General features: G+C 49.5%; 1 protein-coding gene across 1 annotated transcript in view; it reads right to left on the bottom strand.

Moving 5' to 3' along the window:
- Window positions 1–21050, bottom strand: part of LOC112235201 (protein kinase C zeta type-like) — a 104749-nt gene that overhangs the window by 38062 nt on the left and 45637 nt on the right. Inside the window, exons 7-8 of the mRNA XM_042299727.1 lie at window positions 16828–16925; window positions 15191–15277 (exon numbers count right to left, since the gene is read on the bottom strand). Of these exons, the coding sequence (XP_042155661.1) occupies window positions 15191–15277; window positions 16828–16925 (185 nt within the window). The remainder of the gene's footprint in view (window positions 1–15190; window positions 15278–16827; window positions 16926–21050) is intronic.

Raw genomic sequence — 21050 nt, 5'->3', positions numbered from 1 at the left:
CAGAGAGTTCCCAGCCCACAAACCTTCAACCACGTAGAAACCATCCTGAAGCCAACATATACGGTAGAATGTATATTTTTATACAGGAAGTAGTTTCTAATGAATATGTGATTATTTATTTGTATTCTCTGTCTAACATTTGGGGAGACGTGGTGGGCTACATGATGTTGATTTCTCCAGTGCACTAGAGCCTTATTTTTCCCCATGGGGGGCTCTCTCTCTCTCCCTCCATCTCCCTCTGTGCTCTCTCTCTCTCTCCCTCCATCTCCCTCTGTGCTCTCTCTCTCTCTCTCCCTCCTCCTCTGTGCTCTCTCTCTCTCTCTGTGCTCTCTCTCTCTCTCCCTCCATCTCCCTCTGTGCTCTCTCTCTCTCCCTCCCTCCTCCTCTGTGCTCTCTCTCTCTCCCTCCATCTCCCTCTGTGCTCTCTCTCTCTCCCTCCCTTCTCCTCTGTGCTCTCTCTCTCTCTCTGTGCTCTCTCTCTCTCTCTCTCTCTCTCTGTGCTCTCTCTCTCTCTCTCTGTGTGCTCTCTCTCTCTCTCTCTCTCTCTGTGTGCTCTCTCCCTCTGTGCTCTCTCTCTCCCTCCCTCTCCCTCTGTGCTCTCTCTCTCTCCCTCCATCTCCCTCTGTGCTCTCTCTCTCCCTCCATCTCCCTCTGTGCTCTCTCTCTCTCTCCCTCCCTCCTCCTCTGTGCTCTCTCTCTCTCTCTGTGCTCTCTCCCTCTCTCTGTGCTCTCTCCCTCTCTCTCTCTCTCTGTCTCTCTCTCTCTCTCTCTCTCTCTCTCTGTGCTCTCTCTCTCTCTCTCTCTCTCTCTCTCTCTCTCTGTGCTCTCTCTCTCTCTGTGTGCTCTCTCTCTGTGCTCTCTCTCTCTCTCTGTGCTCTCTCTCTCTCTCTGTGCTCTCTCCCTCTCTCTCTCTCTCTGTGCTCTCTCTCTCTCTCTCCCTCCCTCTCCCTCTGTGCTCTCTCTCTCTCTCTCTCTGTGCTCTCTCCCTCTGTGCTCTCTCTCTCCCTCCTCTCCCTCTGTGCTCTCTCTGTCTCTCTCTCTCTCTCTGTGCTCTCTCTCTCTCTGTGTGCTCTCTCCCTCTGTGCTCTCTCTCTCCCTCTGTGCTCTCTCTCTCCCTCTGTGCTCTCCCTCTCCCTCTGTGCTCTCCCTCTCCCTCTGTGCTCTCTCTCTCCCTCCCTCTCCCTCTGTGCTCTCTCTCTCCCTCCCTCTCCCTCTGTGCTCTCTCTCTCCCTCCCTCTCCCTCTGTGCTCTCTCTCTCCCTCCCTCTCCCTCTGTGCTCTCTCTCTCACTGTCTCTCTCCGTCTCACTCTCTCTCTGTCTTTGCTCTCTCTCTCTCTCTCTCTCTCTCTCAATTCAATTACATTCAAAGGGCTTTAATAGCATAGGAAACATATGTTTACATTGCCAAAGCAAATGGAAGAGACCTTAAAACAGAAGGGAAATAAACAAGGGAAACATTCATAAACATAACACTCACAAAAGTTAAAAGAATATAGACATTTGAAATGCTATATTATTGGCTATGTTGTAACAATGTGTAAGTAGTTGAAGTATGAAAGGGAAAATAAATAAACATACAAATATAGCTTGTATTTACAGTGTTAATTGTGCTCCACTACTTGCCCTTTTCTCATGGCAACGGGCCCCGTGCTGCTGTGACTGCCCACTGTTTTATTTCGCCTAACAGATATGGGAGTTTATCAATGTTTCATTTGTTTTCAAATTCTTTGTGGAACTGTGTAATTTGAGGGAAATATGTGTCTCTAATATGGTCATACATTGGGCAGGAGGTTAGGACATGCAGCTCAGTTTCCACCTCATTTTGTGGGCAGTGTGCACATAGCCTGTCTTCTCTTGAGATGCAGGTCGGCCTATGGCTGCCTCTCTCAATAGCAAGGCTAGGCTCACTGAGTCTGTACATAGTGTGACGGCCCTGAATTTGTCTGAACCGTCTCAGTGCTTATCCTTCCAATAGGGTGCTTCCCCTTTAATGCCCAATTAAATAGACAGCCTCACCTGCACAAAAGTGGGGTTGTGATGGAGACACGAATGAGGATGTGTTCAACCCTCAGTTCCGAAGCTTCTCAGTTCCGTTTGTTTTGTTGTATTTAAAAGTGTGTTTTGTAGCCTAATAGCAAGTTTACCCAGGATCGGATCCATTCATTAGTCCATTGGACCGCACATCTCCGTTGTTCTTTGTGGCCTTTCTCCGCTGGAGATCTGGTGGCAGATTGTCTGACTGACCGACTGACTACAACCTTTTTGTATACGGTATTTCATTTGTTTTGGTGTGATGTATACCGTGATGATTTATGTGGTCAGTTGTAGTTGAAGACTTACTGAGATTTGATACTCTTCTTGGTTGCGTGGTAAAAGAGTTGATATTTTGATTGAGACTGGGTTTACGCTACACTTATATGAACGGACAAACATTGCGTGACTAAGGTCACCTGAGTTCCCTGAACTCCTTTACCGGGCTGGACTCTTTTAGGCCCGAGGTACAGGACATTTCTGGATGAACCGGAGCTCATTATTTGTTATATCGTTATGTGTGTGTGATCATTTATGTTGGTAATACAACCCACGCAAAAGAACACAGTAGTTTCGAAGTTATTTCCAATATTTTAAGGGTTTATGAAAAGTGTATGTCCATCCTGGCTTTTACATGAGTCCTTTGTATTGGTGTAGACTTGACGGACCAGATGGGACTCATTTCCTCCCAAACCAAAACTAGAAATCAATATTTTCTCTGGTAGGTACCACCTACCTGGCACCCCTACAAACAATAACCTCAAGTCAAAACCTGTTACAACAGTCAAGGATTTTCTTAATTTAGAGTTAGTCACAGTGGTCAGGTATTCTGACACTGTGTACTCTCTGTTTAGGGCTGTTTTTTGGTTGATTCTTTCCAGTGTGTCAATTAGTTATCTTTTTGCTTCTCTTAATTTGGATGGGTCTAAATGTGTTTCTTTTCAGGGGCTCTGTGGGTTCTGTTTGTGAACAGAGCCCCAGAACCAGTTGGCTGAGGGGACTCTATGCGAGTCCAGTATGGTGAGGCCGGGTGCCGCAGAGTGTTCTAGTTCCCTCGCCAATTCATTGATATTGTATATGTTGAAGACGGTGGGGCTCAAGCTGCATCCATGTCTCACCACACAGCCCTGAGGAAAGAAATCTGTGTGTTTATTGCCTATTTTAATTGCGCACTTGTTGTTTGTGTACATTAATATTATGTCATATGCTTCCCCCCATCAATTTGTATAGCAGACCCTGGTGCCAAATTGATTCAAAACCTTTTTTTAAATCAACAAAGCATGAGAAGACTAATCTTTTGTTTTGTTTGTATGTCAATAAATGTGTGCAGGGTGTATACGTGGTCTGTCGAACAGTATTTTGGTAAGAAGCCAATTTGACATTTACTCAGGACATTGATTCACTGAGAAAATGAGTCTGCTGTTGATTATACTGCAGAAGATTTCTGAGATTGCTGCTGAAACACATTCCATGGTAATTCTACAGGTCAAATTTGTCTCCACTTTTGTGGATTGGGGTGAGAGAGAGCGGGGTAAAGAGTGTACTGGGAGATAGGGGGAGAGAGAGAGAAAGAGTGCACTGAGAGAGCGGGAGAAAAAGTGCACAGAGAGAGCAAGCGAGAGAGCGAGAGAAAGAGACAGTCAGAGAGAGAGAGAGCACAGAGACAGAGAGAGAGAGGGCACAGAGACAAAGAGAGAGAGACAAGAGAGCGAGAGGGCACAAAGACAAAGAAAGAGAGAGAGACAGGGCACGGAGAGAGAGAGGGAGAGACAGGGCACGGAGAGAGAGAGGGAGAGACAGGGCACGGAGAGAGAGAGGGAGAGACAGGGCACGGAGAGAGAGAGGGAGAGACAGGGCACGGAGAGAGAGAGAGACAGGGCACACAGAGAGAGAGAGACAAGGGCGTACACACACAGAGAGAGAGAGAGGGCACAGAGAGAGAGATACAGGGCACAGAGAGAGAGAGAAAGGGAGAGGGAGAGAGAGACAGGTCACCGAGAGAGAGAGAGATGCGCTCACCAACCAAGACTTCACAAAATGGGACAAACACCAAATTGAGACTCTGCATGCAGAATTCTGCAAAAATATCCTCCGTGTACAACGTAGAACACCAAATAATGCATGCAGAGCAGAATTAGGCCGATACCCACTAATGAACAAAATCCAGAAAAGAGCCGTTAAATTCCATAACCACCTAAAAGGAAGCGATTCCCAAACCTTCCACAACAAAGCCATCACCTACAGAGAGATGAACCTGGAGAAGAGTCCTCTAAGCAAGCTGGTCCTGGGGCTCTGTTCACAAACACAAACACACCCTACAGAGCCCCAGGACAGCAGCACAATTAGACCCAACCAAATCATGAGAAAACAAAAAGATAATTACTTGACACATTGGAATGAATTAACAAAAAAACAGAGCAAACTAGAATGCTATTTGGCCCTACACAGAGAGTACACAGCGGCAGAATACCTGACCACTGTGACTGACCTAAAATTAAGGAAAGCTTTGACTATGTACAGACTCAGTGAGCATAGCCTTGCTATTGAGAAAGGCCGCCGTAGGCAGACATGGCTCTCAAGAGAAGACAGGCTATGTGCTCACTGCCCACAAAATGAGGTGGAAACTGAGCTGCACTTCCTAACCTCCTGGCCAATGTATGACCATATTAGAGAGACATATTTCCCTCAGATTACACAGATCCACAAAGAATTCGAAAACAAATCCAATTTTGAAAAACTCCCATATCTACTGGGAGAAATTCCACAGTGTGCCATCACAGCAGCAAGATTTGTGACCTGTTGCCACGAGAAAAGGGCAACCAGTGAAGAACACACACCATTGTAAATACAACCCATATTTATGCTTATTTATTTTATCTTGTGTCCTTTACCATTTGTACATTGTTAAAACACTGTATATATATATATATAATATGACATTTGTAATGTCTTTATTGTTTTGAAACTTCTGTATGTGTAATGTTTACTGTTAATTTTTATTGTTTATTTCACTTTATATATTCACTTTATATATTATCTACCTCACTTGCTTTGGCAATGTTAACACATGTTTCCCATGCCAATAAAGCCCTTGAATTGAATTAAATTGAATACAGGGCACAGAGAGAGAGAGAGAGAGACAGGGCACAGAGAGAGAGAGAGAGAGAAAAGGCACAAAGACCGAGAGACAGGGCACAAAGACCGAGAGAAGAACAGGGCACAGAGACACAGAGAGAAAGAAGAACAGGGCACAGAGACAGAGAGAGAGAGAGGAACAGGGCACAGAGACAGAGAGAGAGAGAGGAACAGGGCACAGAGACACAGAGAGAGAGAGGAACAGGGCACAGAGACAGAGAGAGAGAGAGGAACAGGGCACAGAGACAGAGAGAGAGAGAGGAACAGGGCACAGAGACACAGAGAGAGAGAGGAACAGGGCACAGAGACAGAGAGAGAGAGAGGAACAGGGCACAGAGACACAGAGAGAGAGAGGAACAGGGCACAGAGACACACAGACAGAGAGAGGAACAGGGCACAGAGACAGAGAGAGAGAGAGGAACAGGGCACAGAGACACAGAGAGAGAGAGGAACAGGGCACAGAGACACAGAGAGAGAGAGGAACAGGGCACAGAGACACACAGAGAGAGAGAGGAACAGGGCACAGAGACACAGAGAGAGAGGAACAGGGCACAGAGACACAGAGAGAGAGAGAGGAACAGGGCACAGAGACACAGAGAGAGAGAGGAACAGGGCACAGAGACACAGAGAGAGAGAGAGGAACAGGGCACAGAGACACAGAGAGAGAGAAGAACAGGGCACAGAGACACAGAGAGAGAGAGAGAAGAACAGGGCACAGAGACACAGAGAGAGAGAGAGAAGAACAGGGCACAGAGACACAGAACAGAGAGACACAGAGAGAAGAACAGGGCACAGAGACACAGAGAGAGAGAGAGAGAAGAACAGGGCACAGAGACACAGAGAGAGAGAGAAGAACAGGGCACAGAGACAGAGAGAGAGAGAAGAACAGGGCACAGAGACAGAGAGAGAGAGAGGGCACAGAGACAGAGAACAGAGGCACAGAGACACAGAGAGAGAGAGAGAAGAACAGGGCACAGAGACAGAGAGAGAGAGAGAAGAACAGGGCACAGAGACACAGAGAGAGAGAAGAACAGGGCACAGAGACACAGAGAGAGAGAAGAACAGGGCACAGAGACACAGAGAGAGAGAGAAGAACAGGGCACAGAGACACAGAGAGAGAGAAGAACAGGGCACAGAGACACAGAGAGAGAGAGAAGAACAGGGCACAGAGACACAGAGAGAGAGAGAAGAACAGGGCACAGAGACAGAGAGAGAGAGAAGAACAGGGCACAGAGACAGAGAGAGAGAAGAACAGGGCACAGAGACACAGAGAGAGAGAGGAACAGGGCACAGAGACACAGAGAGAGAGAGAAGAACACACAGAGAGAGAGAGAGAACAGGGCACAGAGACAGAGAGAGAGAGAACAGGGCACAGAGAGAGAGAGAGAAGAACAGGGCACAGAGACACAGAGACACAGAGAGAGAGAAGAACAGGGCACAGAGACACAGAGAGAGAGAGAAGAACAGGGCACAGAGACACAGAGAGAGAGAAGAACAGGGCACAGAGACACAGAGAGAGAAGAACAGGGCACAGAGAGACAGAGAGAGAGAGAAGAACAGGGCACAGAGACACAGAGAGAGAGAGAAGAACAGGGCACAGAGACACAGAGAGAGAGAGAACAGGGCACAGAGACACAGAGGAACAGGGCACAGAGACAGAGAGAGAGAGGAACAGGGCACAGAGACAGAGAGAGAGAGAGGAACAGGGCACAGAGACAGAGAGAGAGAGAGAGGAACAGGGCACAGAGACAGAGAGAGAGAGAGGAACAGGGCACAGAGACAGAGAGAGAGAGAGGAACAGGGCACAGAGAGAGAGAAAGAGAGGAACAGGGCACAGAGACAGAGAGAGAGAGAGAACAGAGACAGAACAGGGCACAGAGACACAGAGAGAGAGAAGAACAGGGCACAGAGACAGAGAGAGAGAGAGGAACAGGGCACAGAGACACAGAGAGAGAGAGAGAGGAACAGGGCACAGAGACACAGAGAGAGAAGAACAGGGCACAGAGACAGAGAGAGAGAGAGGAACAGGGCACAGAGACAGAGAGAGAGAGAGAGGAACAGGGCACAGAGACAGAGAGAGAGAGAGGAACAGGGCACAGAGACAGAGAGAGAGAGAGGAACAGGGCACAGAGACAGAGAGAGAGAGAGGAACAGGGCACAGAGACAGAGAGAAAGAGAGAGGAACAGGGCACAGAGACAGAGAGAGAGAGAGAGGAACAGGGCACAGAGACACAGAGAGAGAGAAGAACAGGGCACAGAGACAGAGAGAGAGAGAGAGGAACAGGGCACAGAGACACAGAGAGAGAGAAGAACAGGGCACAGAGACAGAGAGAGAGAGAGGAACAGGGCACAGAGACACAGAGAGAGAGAGAGGAACAGGGCACAGAGACAGAGAGAGAGAGAGAGGAACAGGGCACAGAGACAGAGAGAGAGAGAGGAACAGGGCACAGAGACAGAGAGAGAGAGAGGAACAGGGCACAGAGACAGAGAGAGAGAGAGGAACAGGGCACAGAGACAGAGAGAGAGAGAGAGGAACAGGGCACAGAGACACAGAGAGAGAGAGAGGAACAGGGCACAGAGACAGAGAGAGAGAGAGGAACAGGGCACAGAGACAGAGAGAGAGAGAGAGGAACAGGGCACAGAGACAGAGAGAAAGAGAGGAACAGGGCACAGAGACAGAGAGAGAGAGAGAGGAACAGGGCACAGAGACACAGAGAGAGAGAAGAACAGGGCACAGAGACAGAGAGAGAGAGAGGAACAGGGCACAGAGACAGAGAGAGAGAGAGAGGAACAGGGCACAGAGACACAGAGAGAGAGAAGAACAGGGCACAGAGACAGAGAGAGAGAGAGGGAACAGAGAGAGGAACAGGGCACAGAGACAGAGAGACAGAGAGAGGAACAGGGCACAGAGAGAGAGAGGAACAGGGCACACAGAGACAGAGAGAGAGAGAGGAACAGGGCACAGAGACAGAGAGAGAGAGAGGAACAGGGCACAGAGACAGAGAGAGAGAGAGAGGAACAGGGCACAGAGACAGAGAGAGAGAGAGGAACAGGGCACAGAGACACAGGGCACAGAGAACAGGGCACAGAGAGAGAGAGAGAAGAACAGGGCACAGAGACAGAGAGAGAGAGAGGAACAGGGCACAGAGACAGAGAGAGAGAGAGGAACAGGGCACAGAGACACAGAGAGAGAGAAGAACAGGGCACAGAGACAGAGAGAGAGAGGAACAGGGCACAGAGACAGAGAGAGAGAGAGGAACAGGGCACAGAGACAGAGAGAGAGAGAGGAACAGGGCACAGAGACAGAGAGAGAGAGAGGAACAGGGCACAGAGACAGAGAGAGAGAGAGAGGAACAGGGCACAGAGACACAGAGAGAGAGAGAGAGCAGGAACAGGGCACAGAGACACACAGAGAGAGAGAGAGAGAGGAACAGGCACAGAGACAGAGAGAGAGAGAGGAACAGGGCACAGAGACAGAGAGAGAGAGAGAGGAACAGGGCACAGAGACAGAGAGAAAGAGAGGAACAGGGCACAGAGACAGAGAGAGAGAGAGGAACAGGGCACAGAGACACAGAGAGAGAGAGGAACAGGGCACAGAGACAGAGAGAGAGAAGAACAGGGCACAGAGACACAGAGAGAGAGAGAAGAACAGGGCACAGAGACAGAGAGAGAGAGAGGAACAGGGCACAGAGACACAGAGAGAAAGAGGAACAGGGCACAGAGACACAGAGAGAAAGAGGAACAGGGCACAGAGACACAGAGAGAAAGAGGAACAGGGCACAGAGACACAGAGAGAAAGAGGAACAGGGCACAGAGACACAGAGAGAAAGAAGAACAGGGCACAGAGACACAGAGAGAAAGAGGAACAGGGCACAGAGACACAGAGAGAGAGAGAGAGGAACAGGGCACAGAGACACACAGAGAGAGAGAGAGGAACAGGGCACAGAGACACACAGAGAGAGAGAGGAACAGGGCACAGAGACACAGAGAGAGAGAGGAACAGGGCACAGAGACACAGAGAGAGAGCGAGGAACAGGGCACAGAGACACACAGAGAGAGAGAGAGCGAGGAACAGGGCACAGAGACACACAGAGAGAGAGAGAGGAACAGGGCACAGAGACACAGAGAGAGAGAGAGAGGAACAGGGCACAGAGACACACAGAGAGAGAGAGGAACAGGGCACAGAGACACAGAGAGAGAGAGGAACAGGGCACAGAGACACAGAGAGAGAGAGGAACAGGGCACAGAGACACAGAGAGAGAGAGGAACAGGGCACAGAGACAGAGAGAGAGAGAGGAACAGGGCACAGAGAGACAGAGAGAGAGAGAGAACAGGGAACAGGGCACAGAGACACACAGAGAGAGAGAGAGGAACAGGGCACAGAGACACAGAGAGAGAGAGAGGAACAGGGCACAGAGACACACAGAGAGAGAGAGGAACAGGGCACAGAGACACAGAGAGAGAGAGGAACAGGGCACAGAGACACAGAGAGAGAGAGGAACAGGGCACAGAGACACAGAGAGAGAGAGGAACAGGGCACAGAGACACAGAGAGAGAGAGGAACAGGGCACAGAGACAGAGAGAGAGAGAGGAACAGGGCACAGAGACACAGAGAGAAAGAGGAACAGGGCACAGGGACACAGAGAGATAGAAAGAGGGCACAGAGACACAGAGAGAGAGAGGAACAGGGCACAGAGACACAGAGAGAGAGGAACAGGGCACAGAGACACAGAGAGAGAGAGGAACAGGGCACAGAGACAGAGAGAGAGAGAGAGGAACAGGGCACAGAGACACAGAGAGAAAGAGGAACAGGGCACAGAGACACAGAGAGAAAGAGGAACAGGGCACAGAGACACAGAGAGAGAGAGGAACAGGGCACAGAGACACAGAGAGAGGAACAGGGCACAGAGACACAGAGAGAGAGAGAGGAACAGGGCACAGAGACACAGAGAGAGAGAGAGAGGAACAGGGCACAGAGACACAGAGAGAGAGAGGAACAGGGCACAGAGACACAGAGAGAGAGAGAACAGGGCACAGAGACACAGAGAGAGAGAGGAACAGGGCACAGAGACACAGAGAGAGAGAGAGGAACAGGGCACAGAGACACAGAGAGAGAGAGAGAGGAACAGGGCACAGAGACACAGAGAGAAAGAGGAACAGGGCACAGAGACACAGAGAGAGAGAGAGGAACAGGGCACAGAGACACAGAGAGAGAGAGGAACAGGGCACAGAGACACAGAGAGAGAGAAGAGAGAGAGAGAGAGAGAGAGAGGAACAGGGCACAGAGACAGAGAGAGAGAGAGGAACAGGGCACAGAGACACAGAGAGAGAGAGGAACAGGGCACAGAGACACAGAGAGAAAGAGGAACAGGGCACAGAGACACAGAGAGAGAGAGGAAGGGCACAGGCACAGAGACACACAGAGAGAGAGGAACAGAGCACAGAGACACAGGAGCACAGAGAGACAGAGAGAGAGAGAGGAACAGGGCACAGAAACACAGAGAGAGAGAGAGAGGAACAGGGCACAGAGACACAGAGACACAGAGAGAGAGAGGAACAGGGCACAGAGACACAGAGAGAGAGAGGACAGGGCACAGAGACACAGAGAGAGAGAGAGAGACAGAGAGAGCAGTGCCTCACTGAGCGGAGTTGTGCACTTCATCCTGTCAGCTCCACAACCACCAACCTCACCACCCCCACCGTCCCCCTCAGGGGAACCAACCCAGGGACCTCTCAGAGCATGCCTCATGAATATGTACCATCATTATCGGTGATAACCATGGCGCTGTGCATGGACGGGGCCGGGGCCCACTGCATACAGATGGAGTGCCAGTGGGGGCCCTTGCCTCTCTAAATCATCCTGCCTTTGATCCAAGTATATCACCAGCGTACTCAGAGAAACTACGTAGACAGGCACAATGAATTATGAGCGCTAATTATGTTTTGCCGATGTAATGATGATTTTTTTTCTCTTCAAAAGAGCACGTCAGGAGAATTTTGGTTCGACTTGCCCTTCCATGGAAACGATAACAGACTGTCAAATGGGAAGCTTTCTCCGGAAGAAAAATAAGAACAGCACAGGAGAGAGAGATAGTAAAGTCAATCAAAGTGGTTTTGCACCAGCCACCTCAAAATAGTAACAATCTACCAATCAGAAGGCTGTTTCTGTTCCAGGCCAGTTTGTCACTCTCCTTGAACAGCACTCTCTGTACGAAGCAAACAAGCCCAATTATGAGGGCTGCCTGCCTGCGTGTCATCGTACAGCTTCAACGAGGCTATTTCAAGAAGTGGCTCGGGCCTCTCCTTGTCCCTCACTTTGTGCAATAGGGGAGTAGGGGAGAGACAGCGAGGGAGAGAGAGGATGGGAGAGACAGCGAGGGAGAGAGAGGACACGAGAGACAGCAAGGGAGAGAGAGGACGGGAGAGACAGTGAGGGATGATGGGAGACACAGTGAGGGAGGACGGGAGAGACAGCGAGGGAGGACGGAGAGACAGCGAGGAGAGAGAGGACGGGAGAGACAACGAGGGAGAGAGAGGACGGAGAAACAGCGAGGGAGAGAGAGGACGGGAGAGACAGCGAGGGAGAGGGAGGACGGGAGGAAAGACAGCGAGGGAGAGACAGCGAGGTAGAGAGAGAAGGGAGAGACAGCGAGGGAGAGAGAGGAAGGAGAGACCGTGAGGGAGAGGGAGGACGGGAGAGACAGCGAGGGAGAGAGAGACAGAGACAGAGAGGGAGAGAGAGGACGGGAGAGACCGTGGAGAGAGAGGACGGAAGAGACAGCGAGGGAGAGAGGACGGGAGAGACCGTGAGGGAGAGAGAGGACGGGAGAGACAGCGAGGAGAGAGAGGAAGGGAGAGACAGCGAGGGAGAGAGAGGAAGGGAGAGACAGTGAGGGGAGAGAGAGGATGGGAGAGACAGCGATGGAGAGAGAGGACGGAAGAGACAGCGAGGAGAGAGAGAGGACGGGAGAGACCGTGAGGGAGAGAGAGGACGGGAGAGACAGCGATGGAGAGAGAGGGGAGAGACAGTGAGGGAGAGAGAGGACGGAGAGACAGCGAGGGAGAGAGAGGAAGGGAGAGACAGCGATGGAGAGAGAGAGGACGGGAGAGACAGTGAGGGAGAGAGAGGACGGGAGAGACAGCGATGGAGAGAAAGAGGACGGGAGAGACAGAGGGAGAGAGAGGACGGGAGAGACAGCGAGGGAGGACGGGAGAGACAGCGATGGAGAGGGAGGACGGGAGAGACAGCGAGGGAGAGGGAGGACGGGAGAGACAGCGAGGAGAGGGAGGACGGGAGAGACAGCGAGGGAGAGAGAGGACGGGAGAGACAACGAGGGAGAGAGAGGACGGGAGAAACAGCGAGGGAGAGAGAGGACGGGAGAGACAGCGAGGGAGAGGGAGTACGGGAAAGACAGCGAGGTAGAGAGAGGAAGGGAGAGACAGCGAGGTAGAGAGAGGAAGGGAGAGACCGTGAGGGAGAGGGAGGACGGGAGAGACAGCGAGGTAGAGAGAGACAGTGAGGGAGAGAGAGGACGGGAGAGACCGTGAGGGAGAGAGAGGACGGGAGAGACCGTGAGGGAGAGAGAGGACGGGAGAGACAGCGAGGTAGAGAGAGGAAGGGAGAGACCGTGAGGGAGAGAGAGGACGAGGAGAGACAGAGAGGGAGAGAGAGCACGGGAGAGACAGCGATGGAGAGAGAGGACGGGAGAGACCGTGAGGGAGAGGGAGGACGGGAGAGACAGCGAGGTAGAGAGAGGAAGGGAGAGACAGCGAGGGAGAGAGGGGACGGGAGAGACCGTGATGGGGAGAGAGAGGACGGGAGAGACCGTGAGGGAGAGGGAGGACGGGAGAGACAGTGAGGTAGAGAGAGGAAGGGAGAGACAGCGAGGGGAGAGAGAGGACGGGAGAGACCGTGAGGGAGAGAGAGGACGGGAGAGACAGTGAGGGAGAGAGAGGACGGGAGAGACAGCGAGGAGAGAGAGGAAGGGAGAGACAGTGAGGGAGAGAGAGGACGGGAGAGACAGAGAGGGAGAGGAGGACGGGAGAGACCGTGGAGAGGGAGGACGGGAGAGACAGCGAGGGAGAGGAGGACGGGAGAGACAGCGAGGGAGAGAAAGAGGACGGGAGAGACCGAGGGAGAGAGAGGATGGGAGAGACAGCGATGGGAGAGAGAGGACGGGAGAGACAGCGAGGGAGAGAGAGGACGGGAGAGACAGCGATGGAGAGAAAGAGGACGGGAGAGACAGCGAGGAGGAGGGAGAGACAGCGAGGGAGGACGGGAGAGACAGCGAGGGAGGACGGGAGAGACAGCGAGGGGAGAGAGAGGACGGGAGAGACAGCGAGGGAGAGAGAGGACGGGAGAGACAGCGAGGGAGAGAGAGGACGGGAGAGACAGCGAGGGAGAGGGAGGACGGGAGAGACAGCGAGGGAGAGGGAGGACGGGAGAGACAGCGAGGGAGAGGGAGGACGGGAGAGACAGCGAGGGAGAGAGAGGACGGCAGAGACAGCGATGGAGAGAGAGGACGGGAGAGACAGTGAGGGAGAGAGAGGATGGGAGAGACAGCGATGGAGAGAGAGAGGACGGGAGAGACAGTGAGGAGAGAGAGGACGGGAGAGACAGCGATGGAGAGAAAGAGGACGGGAGAGACAGCGAGGGAGGACGGGAGAGACAGCGAGGGAGGACGGAGAGACAGCGAGGGAGGACAGGGAGAGACAGCGAGGGAGAGAGAGGACGGGAGAGACAGCGAGGGAGAGAGAGGACGGGAGAGACAGCGAGGGAGAGGAGGACGGGAGAGACAGCGAGGGGAGAGGGAGGACGGGAGAGACAGCGAGGGAGAGAGGGAGGACGGGAGAGACAGCGAGGGAGAGGGAGGACGGGAGAGACAGCGAGGGAGAGGGAGGACGGAGAGACAGCGAGGGAGAGAGAGGACGGGAGAGACAACGAGGGAGAGAGAGGACGGGAGAAACAGCGAGGGAGAGAGAGGACGGGAGAGACAGCGAGGGAGAGGGAGGACGGGAAAGACAGCGAGGGAGAGATAGAGGACGGGAGAGACCGTGAGGGAGAGAGAGGACGGGAGAGACAGAGAGGGAGAGAGAGGACGGGAGAGACAGCGATGGAGAGAGAGAGGACGGGAGAGACAGTGAGGGAGAGAGAGAACATGAGAGACAGTGAGGGAGAGAGAAGACGGGAGAGACAGCGATGGAGAGAGAGAGGACAGGAGAGACAGTGAGGGAGAGAGAGGACGGGAGAGACAGCGAGGGAGAGAGAGGACGGGAGAGACAGCGATGGAGAGAGAGAGGACGGGAGAGACAGTGGGGAGAGAGAGGACGGGAGAGACAGCGATGGAGAGAAAGAGGACGGGAGAGACAGTGAGGGAGAGAGAGGACGGGAGAGACAGCGATGGAGAGAGAGAGGACGGGAGAGACAGTGAGGGAGAGAGAGAGGACGGGAGAGACAGTGAGGGAGAGAGAGAGGACAGGAGAGACAGCGTTGGAGAGAGAGAGGACAATAGAGACAGTGTTGGAGAGAGAGAGGACGGGAGAGACAGCGAGGGAGAGAGAGGACGGGAGAGAGAGGATGGGAGAGAGAGGACACGAGAGACAGCGAGGGAGAGAGAGGACGGGAGAGACAGCGAGGGAGAGAGAGAATGGGAGAGACAGCGATGGAGAGAGAGGACGGGAGAGACAGCGATGGAGAGAGAGGATGGGAGAGACAGCGAGGGAGAGAGAGAGGACGGGAGAGAGAGGACAGGAGAGACAGCGATGGAGGGAGAGGACGGGAGAGAGAGGACGGTGGCTACGGACAGAGATTGGGACTTGAATATACGGCGATACCGCCAACTTCATCCACTTCACCGATGTGCCTTTCATGTTGGGATTCTAATAGGGCCTCGTCCTCTTCAAAACAAATGGATACGTTTGCAGGGGAAACGGCAGAGGGCCATGTTTAAGGGTTGATTGACGGGTTCTATCCGTATGCTGTTGAAGTACCGGAGGTACTGGAGTAGAATGTCTGTTTGTTTACCTCGCATGTTCTTCTGGTAGTTTCCGTTGCCGTTGCATATGAAACATCAGATCCCCTCCGTTGACGTACTCGATCACGAGAAATAACCTACAATCGGAAGAACAGGGAAGGAGTAGATATTGGGAAACAGTCTTGGGAGAGTATCTGAAGGTTGAATGTATCCTAAGTGGTCCTTGTACCAAGATTGCCATTTTCCCAAACAATAGTCAAGTATTGTCATTGTACAAGGGGAGGCTGCATGGATGCCAATTCAATTATAATTTATCTTAGCTTAAGTTCTTTGTAACAATCAATGTCTTCGTGAAATTGGTGATTTTTTTTTTTTTTACACAAAAAAGTCATTTTTGCTCTAAAAACCCCCAGTAAAAAAAGCCTGGGTGAAAATGACCTTCCCCAATGCCTCTTAACATTCTGTTTGGTTTTACAGGTCATGGTTAATGGTCTGACGGTAAACACTCTCATGGACTACCAGTAATTGACTACAACTGTACATTTCTTAAGTGACAATGAGAAGTCTGTTATTGAATGCATCACTATTCCCAGAAGCCACAGCTCTGTAGTTTCTTACTTCACACTGAAAATGAACAGAGGTCTAATGGTGAACGGTTAAGTTGCCTAGTTCCAAGACCAGTGGGACAGCTACAGAAACCACATCACACAGCATGTCATTCAGAACCAGTGGGACAGCTACAGAAACCACATCACACAGCATGTCATTCAGAACCAGTGGGACAGCTACAGAAACCACATCACACAGCATGTCATTCAGAACCAGTGGGACAGCTACAGAGAAACGGTACCTTTTATTTAACCACAGCATGTCATTCTGAACCAGTGGTGTAAAGTACTTAAGTAAAAAATACTTTAAATTACTGCTTAAGTTGTTTTGGGGGAAATCTGTACTTTCCTTCACTATTTATATTTTTGCCATCTTTTACTTTTACTTCACTACATTCCTAAAGAAAATAAGTTACTTTTTACTCCATACATTTTCCCTGACACCTAAAAGTACTGGTTACATTTTCGAATGCTTAGCAGGACAGGAAAATGGTCCAATTCCAGCACTTATCAAGAGAACATCCTTGGTCATCCCTACCTGCCTCTGACCTGGAGGATTCACTGAACACACATGCTTCGTTTGTAAATTATGTCTGAGTGTTGGAGTGTGCACCTGACTATCTGTCAATAAAAATGTAAATTGTGCTCTCTGGTTTGCTTAATATATGGAAGTTGAAATTATTTATATTTTTTATACTTAAGTACATTTTAGCAATTCCATTAACTTTTGATACTTAAGTATATTTAAAACCAAATACTTTTAGACTTTTACTCAAGTAGTATTTTACTGGGTGACTTTCACTTTTACCTTAATAGAAAACGACTCAAGTATCTTTACTTTTACTACAGTATGACTATTGAGTACTTATTCCACCTCTGTTTAGAACACAATGTCAATGTCTCAATGTAAAAAGCGACATGTTGGAATCTATAGAGTCTCTTTTTTCGTCCCAATTGACACCCTATTTCCTACATAGTGCACTACTTTTGTCCCAAGGCCCATAGGGTTCTGGTCCAAACTAGTGCACTAAATAGGGAACAGGGTAACATTTGGGACATAGCCTCTGTCTGCCTCTTACCGGCTCTCTGTCTGAAAGCAGGAGTGAAGGCCCACTAAAAACGGATTGGTAGACGCCTGCTCAAACACATGCTTCTCTGTCTGCACCCAGTCAATGTCCTGTTGGAGAAGGAGTGAGAGAGAGAGAGAGGGAGAGAGAGGGAGAGAGAGGGAGAGAGAGGGAGAGAGAGGGAGAGAGAGAGAGAGAGAGAGAGGAGAGAGAGGGAGAGAGAGGGAGAGAGAGGGAGAGAGAGCGAGAGAGAGGGAGAGAGAGGGAGAGAGAGCGAGAGAGAGAGGATGGAGCAAAAGAGAGAGAGATGAAAAGATAACACATTAGCAACCATTGTTTGTATCCATACAGTAACAGCATCCTGTCATAGCAGACAGACAACCTGCTCTGCCTTTCATGTCTCTGTGCTGTCAACTCAGTTCCCCAGAGGAAGAAATAGTGGAACAACACAAAGCAGCCATTTTCTTAATTTCTCATTGCTCAGTACAATACAAGAACATTTGATCTAAGCCACTATATTCTACTGAATGGATTTCTCCTGTCCTGGTACGGTGCATTTGGAAAGTATTCAGACCCCTTGACTTTCCACATTTTGTTACGTTACAGCCTTATTCTAAAATGGATTCAATAGTTTTTTCCCCCTCAATCTACACACAATACCCCACAATGCCAAAGCAAAAACAGTTTTTTAGAAATTGCAGCAAATTTATAAAAAAAATAACAAACATCACATTTACATAAGTATTCAGACTCAGTACTTTGTTGAAGCAACTTTGCCAGTGATTACAGCCTCGATTCTGCTTGGGAATGATGCTACAAGTTTGGCACACCTGTATTTATGGAGTTTCTCCCATTCTTCTCCGCAGATCCTCTCATGCTCTGTCAGGTTGGATAAGGAGTGTCGCTGCACAGCTATTTTCAGGTCTCGGAGATGTTCTATCTGGTTCTAGTCCAGGCTCCAGCTGGGCCCCTCAAGGATATTCAGAGACTTGTCCCGAAGCCACTCTACCATAAAGGTCTGACTGGTGGAGTTCTGCAGAGATGTTTGTCCTTCTGGAAGGTTCTCCCATCTCCACAGAGGAACTCTGGAGCTCTGTCAGAGTGACCATTGGGTTCTTGGTCACCTCCCTGACCAAGGCCCTTCTCCCCTGATTGCTAATTTTGGCCGGGCGGCCAGATCTAGGAAGAGTCTTGGTGGTTCTACCGTTTAACTTGTTCCATTTAAGAATGATGGAGGCCACTGTGTTCTTGTGGACCTTCAATACTGCAGACATTTTTTGTACCCTTCCTCAGATCTGTGCCTCGACACAATCCTGTCTCTGAGCTCTACGGACAATTCCTTTGACCTCAAGGTTTGGTTTTTGCTCTGACATGCAGTGTGGGACCTTATATAGACAGGTGTGTGTCTTTCCAAATCATGTCCAATCAATTGAATTTACCACAGGTGGACTCCAATCAAGTTGTAGAAACATCTCACAGATAATCAGTGGAAACAATATGGAGTCTCATAGCAAAGGGTCTGAATACTTATGTAAATAAGGTATCCGTTCTTTTTTTTTATACATTTGCAAAAATATCTAAAAACTTATTTTTGCTTTGTCATTATGGGTATTGTGTGTAGATTGATGAGAATTTGTATTTATGAAATCAATTTTAGAATAAGGCTGTAACGTAACAACATGTGGAAAAGGGAAACAGTTTGAATACACTGTATCAACCCTTAAGTTTAAACTATCTTTTAAGAAGGAAAGACTGAGTAAATCGACTAGAACATGGATCCAACTGAGGTAGAAGTTACCCTACTGATGACTTCAACTGTCTACTTTCCAATGAATAAAATAGAAGGCAATAAAACTCAAGAAATGGAACATAGAAATACATTGAAAATATGGGATGAATAAGGAACTAAAATGCACAGATGAAGGAACGGTTCAGCGTCTACATGCTACCACATTCATTTGCGGTCGTTACTTGATAGTACTACTGGACTACAATCTAACACGTAGGAATAAAGGAAAACTAAAGGGGCCCGATCACAAATAGAAACACTAGTTAGAGAAAGAGGCACCTTTTGTTTTCTCTTCCTCTGGCGAATGAAGAAATAAAAAGAAACATAGGAAACACTAAAACACTGCATAAACAATGAACACCTAGATGACCACACAATGAACACCTAGACGACCACACAATGAACACCTAGACGACCACACAATGAACACCTAGATGACCACACAATGAACACCTAGATGACCACACAATGAACACCTAGACGACCACACAATGAACACCTAGACGACCACACAATGAACACCTAGATGACCACACAATGAACACCTAGATGACCACACAATGAACACCTAGACGACCACACAATGAACACCTAGATGACCACACAATGAACACCTAGATGACCACACAATGAACACCTAGATGACCACACAATGAACACCTAGATGACCACACAATGAACACCTAGACGACCACACAATGAACACCTAGATGACCACACAATGAACACCTAGATGACCACACAATGAACACCTAGACGACCACACAATGAACACCTAGATGACCACACAATGAACACCTAGATGACCACACAATGAACACCTAGATGACCACACAATGAACACCTAGATGACCACACAATGAACACCTAGATGACCACACAATGAACACCTAGACGATGACCACACAATGAACACCTAGACAATGACCACACAATGAACACCTAGATGACCACACAATGAACACCTAGATGACCACACAATGAACACCTAGATGACCACACAATGAACACCTAGATGACCACACAATGAACACCTAGATGACCACACAATGAACACCTAGACAATGACCACACAATGAACACCTAGACGACCACACAATGAACACCTAGACGACCACACAATGAACACCTAGACGACCACACAATGAACACCTAGACGACCACACAATGAACACCTAGACGACCACACAATGAACACCTAGACGACCACACAATGAACACCTAGACGACCACACAATGAACACCTAGATGACCACACAATGAACACCTAGACAATGACCACACAATGAACACCTAGACGACCACACAATGAACACCTAGACGACCACACAATGAACACCTAGACGACCACACAATGAACACCTAGATGACCACACAATGAACACCTAGACGACCACACAATGAACACCCAGATGACCACACAATGAACAGCTAGATGACCACACAATGTTAATTCCCTGCAATTCTACACATTTTACCATGGGTCATCTTTTGGCAGTTTTACAGCTAATTTCTTGCAATTCTGCACATTTTTGCAATGGGGTGAAGAGAAATGTTTGCCGTTTTAAAGATAATTTCCAGCAATTCGACACATTTTTCCATTACTTAAGTTAATATGATATCTGAGTGAGAGTGACTGCAAAATCAATGGGGTCCCCTGGAGGTCAGAGAGTAATTCATTTGCAAGCCCAGGCCAGTTCCAACAGAGAGTAAGCAGATTACAGAGCCCTGGCTGTGATTGCGCTAGGAAGTCACGGATGAAGACAGACATCTGTTCTTTTTCCAGGACATGGCCTTATACTTCCTCTTCGAAAGTGTTCGGGTGGGTCTAGTGTTTGAGTGGGTGGGTCTAGTTTTTTTGGTGTGTCGGTCTAATGTTTGGGTGTGTGGGTCTAGTGTTTGGGTGTGTGGGTCTAGTGTTTGGGTGGGTGGGTCTAGTGTTTGGGTGGGTGGGTCTAGTGTTCGGGTGCGTGGGTCTAGTGTTTTAGTGGCTGGGTCTAGTGTTTGTTTGGGCGGCTGGGTCTAGTGTTTGTTTGGGCGGCTGGGTCTAGTGTTTGTTTGGGCAGCTGGGTCTAGTGTTTGAGCGGCTGGGTCTAGTGTTTGGATGGGTGGGTGGGTCTAGTGTTTGGATGGGTGGGTGGATCTAGTGTTTGGGTGGGTTGGTCTCTTCACTATCTATCCATCTCTATCACTGTTGTTAACCAACTGCCAATCAACTCATAGAAATACACAAAGAACATATACATATTTCACTACTTTAAAATGGAGATAGCCCTCAGTGGTTCTGGCCTTGTTCTCACAGAAGCGATCAATGGCAATCGGTGATCGGCAGTATGCCCTCTTTCTACCTCTATGGATTAATGGAAAGATTGGAGGTGCACCCTCTAGGTTCTATATCTATGATAGCAAGCTGTCTGGCTTTGGCTGGGGGGCGGCCATGTTTCTT

This window comes from Oncorhynchus tshawytscha, linkage group LG16 (assembly GCF_018296145.1).
Source record: "Oncorhynchus tshawytscha isolate Ot180627B linkage group LG16, Otsh_v2.0, whole genome shotgun sequence".
In the NCBI taxonomy this organism is placed as follows: Eukaryota; Metazoa; Chordata; class Actinopteri; order Salmoniformes; family Salmonidae; genus Oncorhynchus; species Oncorhynchus tshawytscha.
Note: the sequence above shows the minus strand (reverse complement) of the source record. Positions and strands in the feature narration are given on the sequence as shown.